The sequence below is a fragment of the Carica papaya genome, chromosome 2 (assembly GCF_054855325.1).
Source record: "Carica papaya isolate Zhongbai chromosome 2, ASM5485532v1, whole genome shotgun sequence".
Classification (NCBI taxonomy): Eukaryota; Viridiplantae; Streptophyta; class Magnoliopsida; order Brassicales; family Caricaceae; genus Carica; species Carica papaya.
The window spans coordinates 36,223,346-36,229,345 of NC_142310.1; the positions used below are offsets into that span (position 1 = coordinate 36,223,346).

At 30.8% G+C, this 6,000-nt stretch overlaps 2 protein-coding genes across 2 annotated transcripts; one reads left to right on the plus strand and one right to left on the minus strand.

Annotated features, from left to right (window-relative positions):
* Positions 1 to 885: 885 nt before the first annotated feature.
* Positions 886 to 3,178, plus strand: LOC110825965 (protein LYK5-like). The gene has a single exon (XM_022056523.2). The coding sequence runs from the start codon at positions 1,045 to 1,047 to the stop codon at positions 2,902 to 2,904; it is 1,860 nt and encodes a 619-aa protein (XP_021912215.2). The 5' UTR covers positions 886 to 1,044; the 3' UTR covers positions 2,905 to 3,178.
* A 475-nt stretch (positions 3,179 to 3,653) lies between these two features.
* LOC110825966 (alpha carbonic anhydrase 7-like) lies at positions 3,654 to 5,699 on the minus strand. Its single transcript, XM_088214498.1, has 7 exons — positions 5,491 to 5,699; positions 5,158 to 5,375; positions 4,656 to 4,762; positions 4,442 to 4,544; positions 4,179 to 4,346; positions 4,001 to 4,054; positions 3,654 to 3,845 (listed from the first exon to the last, which is right to left on the minus strand). Exons 1-7 carry the CDS (start codon positions 5,594 to 5,596, stop codon positions 3,759 to 3,761), a joined length of 843 nt encoding a protein of 280 aa, XP_088070624.1. The 5' UTR covers positions 5,597 to 5,699; the 3' UTR covers positions 3,654 to 3,758.
* Between the last annotated feature and the right edge of the window lie 301 nt (positions 5,700 to 6,000).

Here is a 6,000-nt window from a genome sequence, read left to right on the forward strand (position 1 = left end):
TAAAAAGATATGATTGGATTTTCTCTCGATTGAATCCTTAAAGTTATATATTTTATTAACTTTTATTGTCGTTTTTGAGATGAGATGGAAAGGAAAAAAATCTCTTCGAAGAGAAAATCTCTCGTGGGATTTTAGTTGCTCTTTTTGTTACTCTCACGGGATTCTCTTGAAGTATACAATACTTTAGTGGTCGCCTCTCTCCTTGACTTGATGGGCCTTCAAAGTTTGGCCCAATGCTCTCATTTTTATGAATAAATCTTTCAACATAAACTTGAAAATCTTCCTTTAAAATAAAATTTATTCGTAAGTTTTAAGTTTAGCTCAAACACTTTGGTCCCTCTTCTAGCTTTTGTACTCTTTTGACTCTTATTGTGTAGAACTTATTTATAAATTTAAATTTGTTTTGATTAAAATATATTTTAAATTTTACATAATTTTATTTTTTTTGAATGGAATTTCATATATATTTTTACTATTTTTTTGCTAATCATATTTTTTATTTTCTTAAAATATATGTATTCTATTTCATTTTTTATTTTATTTCTATAAATAGTAATTTGAAGATAAAATTATTAGTTCATTAGATAATATGAATTAATTTAATTTTAATGTGCAAAATTCCTCATAATATATTACTAAAGCTAGAAATTGTATATATAAAGTTCACCACAAAATGCCCATTAGCGCTAAAATTTTGTGTGTGTATGTATATCACTAAGGATTGTTATACATTCTGCTTATTTTATATTTTTACTTAAACAAATAATAATTTCTGGCCGGCCTGTGGATATTTTCGTGGTCATGATCTCTCTTGACTCTTCTCTCCAAAACAAATTTGATGAAGTATTTCTTGACTTCTAGCACCTCAATAATTACCAACTCTGTTCACAGCTCAGATTATATTATATATGTCCTACTAAAAGACACTGCCTCATATGTAAGCAGTGGAAGTAGAATATGTATACATATATGTATAGGCTTTAACTTTTGGTTTCTTTTAATTCAATCATTAAGACTGCAAAATCTGTGATTCATTAAGAAACAATGATCTATGAGTGGCTTTTCATCTGGGTATTTCTGGGTTCCATCCATGCTGATCAGCAGTACTACGACTCATCAAGTTGTTCCTCACATGAGCCTCACCAACCACCAGGTTCCAGGTATAATTGCAGTTCATCCCAGAATTCATCATGTCAAACATTTTTGGTCTATAGAGCTCAACATAAATTTCAAACAATCTCACAAATTTCTGAGTTGTTCAACATGGATTCTCATCGGTTGATGCTTAAATCGAACAATGTATCATCTACTCTTCAAGTTCTGAGTATAGGCAGAGAAGTTCTTGTTCCTATTAATTGTTCTTGTTCTGGTAAGTTCTTCCAGGCAAGTTTCAGCTATCAAATTCAGGAGACAACAACATCTATCCCAGAGATTGCTTGTGGAGTTTTTGAAGGATTGGTGAAATCCCAGACAGTTTTCAACGAAAACCAGTTTGAATTTCAGGTTGGTTCCAAACTTGATTTGCCTTTGAAATGTGCTTGTTCTGATAGATTTAGTACTAGTGAAATGAAGTACCTTGTCACATACCCTTTTGTCTTAGGAGACTCATTGGATATTTTGAGTGAGAAATTTGGTATTTTGACTCAAGATTTATTGGCTGTTAATCATTTAGAACCCAAGGCTACTGTGTATCCAAACACAACTATTTTGGTTCCATTAAATTCAGAACCATTCATCAATTTCTCTGTGTCAGATTCTCAACCTCCAGGTCCTGGTTTTCTCCCTACAAAAACTGTGGACAGAATACGGAGTGCAAAATTAAGGATTATGTACTTTGTAGGTTCAGTTATTGGGTTTTGTTTACTGCTTCTAGCGCTAGTTGTATTTGGAATTTATGTGAAGAGGATGCGAATATGGAGGGGAGAAAGGCTGCAATCCTTCACAACTCAAGATTCTCCAAGTTTGATATCATATTCCCCGACTATGTGCTCTCCACAATGGGGTAAACCCAAGCAAAGTTCAACGAGTTCGTGCTTGTCACCTGACCTTCTTATAGGAATAAAGTACTCGTTAATCAATTATAGCACGGAAGATCTTAAGAGAGCAACTAAAGTCTTTCACGACGATAATAAGATTGGTGATCAACTCTACAAGGGTTTAATCCGTGAAGTTGAAGTAATGATCAAGGAAATAAAATTTGAAGAGAGTAAACGAGTTATTGACATGTATTCAAAGATTAATCACATTAATATTGTGACTTTGCATGGCGTCTGCTATGGAGAATCCGAACATTCCTCATCATACCTTGTTTTTGAGTTTCCTGCCAATGGTTGCTTAAGGGATTTTTTGTCTAGCCAATCTTGTAATCTTCATTGGCGTAGGCGGATACAAATAGCTTTCGACATTGCAACAGGTTTGCACTATCTTCACTTTTGTATTTTTCCCTCAACCGGTCACGTAACGATAACTAGTAAAAACATTTTTGTCACATCAAATTTGAGGGCGAAACTTGCAAACATCAAGGCTTCAAAGGCAAATGATCCAATTCAACCCATACAAAGTCTCAACACATCCGAGCACACTTTTCGTAGTACAGTTATCTCCGAAAAGGCAAACATCTTTGCGTTCGGGGTTGTCTTGCTTGAGCTAATCTCGGGAAGAGAAGACATGGACAAGAAATTATTGATAGATTCGATCGGTTTTTTGGGAGGAAAAGAAGGAGGAGGAGGATGTATTGAGCAACTAAAGAACTTCATGGATCCTTGTCTTAAAGGCAATTATCCTCTGGCAGATGCCTTATGTTTAGCTATTCTAGCAAAGACCAGCTTGGAGGATAATCCTTTACATAGGCCTTCAATTGATGACATTATTAAAGTTCTTTCCAGAATGGTTGATCACAATTAAACATCATCATATAATTAAGTTGTAAATATATATACATACATATATATATGACTTAATCAATGTTTTAATCTTGTTTAATTGTAGGCTTAATACATGCAAGTTTAATGTATAAGCAAGTCCTGCATTAGTAATTTTTAAGATTTATATATTGAATTATGAGATTGATGTACAGAATTCAAACGCCAACTGCATGAATAATGTTTTCTTTTTTTTTTTTTTCAATTCGGGTTGTGTTGACCCGTTATACATATACATCATCCTACATATTTTTTTATAAATAAATTATTACTATTATATAATTTTATATGTAATTTCTTGACTGTATATATATTGGAAGATATGGGTAGTTGGATTCCATATGTATTATTGATGGAGGCTGCCATTTTTAAGCACCTTTGTTGGTTCTTGCTGATTCTATTGCTTCTGGATAATTATACTTTGTCATTTTCAATAATATTAATTAAATTCCCAAGTTACAATATATATATATATATATGTGCTATTGCAGAGTAGGTTGCAATTGAACAATTGGGTATTCATGATTTGGTAAGATATACATATATATATATATAAATTATTATAAAGTTTAAATTAATTCTTTTAGCAATTAGGGTATTTTCGGACCAATTTTAATATTTTTAAAAAAATAAATTTTATATCTACTAATTACACTAATTTAATTATAAATCAAAGAACAAGAATCATAAATAATCTACTGGTATATATACATACATACATATATACCTTATTATGAAGCTAGCTGCTCATAATGCAATTAATACAAATTATTCTTTATTTTATATATAATGAAATGGAAAAGAATAGAAGAATTAAAGAAACAAATTCTTGAAATTTTAGTTCTGGTCTTGATCATTTGGCCTGAAGAGATGAACTGAACGCTCGTTTATTGCTTGCAGTGGCCTTGCATTTGTATTTGATTCCTGCAAGATTTATATTTTAAATCATATATGGCTTAATTAGTAATATATAATTAATTGTAATTAACCAAGTATATTAATATATATATATATATATATATATTCAAAGTGATATATGATTCAGTATTTATAAAATAATTATTGTAAAAGTTACTTACATCATGCACAGCTACACGAAGTAATCTGATTTGTTCTCTCGACACGGTTCTCACCTATTAAATTTCACGTAATTTAATTAGATATATAATTAAACTTGAATTTATAATATTTTATAAAAAAAAACGTATCGACTATTAAGTTAAGTAATGATTAATAATAGATAATGAAATTAATTACCTTTCTAACGATGGTCCATACAACATTTTGAGTACAAGGAGGAACAGTAAGAGAACCGATGTATCTGAAATATTTTCGGCTTCCAATTTTGATGTCTCTCGGATCGGTTATACCTACGACTCTCTCTTCTTCATTAGTATCGGTTACTTCTGCTAATAGATGCTCCAACTAGCAAATTCAACAAATAAATATAAGTTAATTTATAAAAATTAATTGTAAATTTAATTAATAATTAACATTAAACAATAATTAATTATGATTACCGATGAGAGAAAACTATCAGGTCGACCAAGCTTGTATAAGATACCAACAACAGCGATTTTACCATCTTTGCTCTCGTGAACCATGTGAAGTTCAAGATTAAACCTGTAAAATAATTATTTAGAAAATTAGTTTTACATATATATAAATACATTATGTACATATATATATATATATGTAATTATGAGAAGAATTATGTATGGAATCAAATAGCACCTTCTGCCATTAATGGTGTGCTCAGATGGCGAGTGCCAATGAGCTTGTTGAAGCACATATTGGGTTCCATTTATTTGGAGAGTTCCTGCACCACCTTCCCATTTCAACTGCATCCATCCAAATATATGTTTAAAAAAAAAGTTACAAACGTATATATATATATATATATGCTTATACATAAGAGGAAGCATTGCAAGTGATAGAATTATCGTATAAATTAATTAATTTCCATGTGCATTTTACCTACTACTTAACAACACTGGTCATCACCCAACAAAAAGCTTTCATTACCACCTTTACTGGTCACCTAACTTATAAATTATAAATTTAGTATTTCTCATGCATATACGTACATATACATATATGGTGAGATTAAACCCACATCAAACAAAGTATGTTGAATATCTCATAGTTATTGTATTATATGCGATACGATAACTATGAATGATGTGTGTGTATATGTATATATGAATGATGTGTGCGTATATGTATGTATAGATACCATCATGTCATGGCCTCTATTCCTGAGAGTGGAATTAGAGGGCTTATAGTTCCTGTTAAGCCTTCCCAAATGAGAGACAATTTGGACTCTTTCATTCAAAAGATCAACAGGAGATTGCATGTCTCCACTCCCACACAAATGCCATTCTGGGTGTATCTCTCCCCATCTGCTTGGCCCTCTTTCTCCGTTCTCATTGTAGTCAAACTCCTTCTCATTTTCTGCAAAAAAAATTAATTAATATTAACAAATATATATATATATATATATATCATTTCTATATATCTTATTTTGATAAAACAAACAAAGAAGATAAATTAAGCTTAATTAACTTACCAACTTCCTGAGATGCTATCGGGCAAGAATGCAAGATAAGTAGAAGAGAAACAACGAAGATGGAGATGTGAAACGAGGATTTGTTTGCCGTTTTGATCATCTCCATTTCCAAACTTTAAATACGATTTGAAAATCTTGATATTATATAAACCAGAGAGCTTTCTTGAAGAAGAACTTGGTAAAATACGCTATGCATGAACCAAATGGAAGAGATGCATGGTCTTTATATAGGAAATTTTCGTAATGTGAATACACAAAATTATATAATGTTATTTTGAATTCATGTTTGAAATTGACGTGCTTATGTATGTGTGTGTGTGTATATACATATATATATTCAAAGTTTCAATTATTGTTTATTTGTCGGGCTACAAGTTTGAAAAAACTTGGAAAGCTACGTGAAGTTGCTGTCAAGTTTCTTCAAATATAATTATTAAAAAAATTGTTGTTTTATTTTTCTTCTCCATTCAAATAATTAGTTTCCAATTTACATAAAAATATGGTAACCAA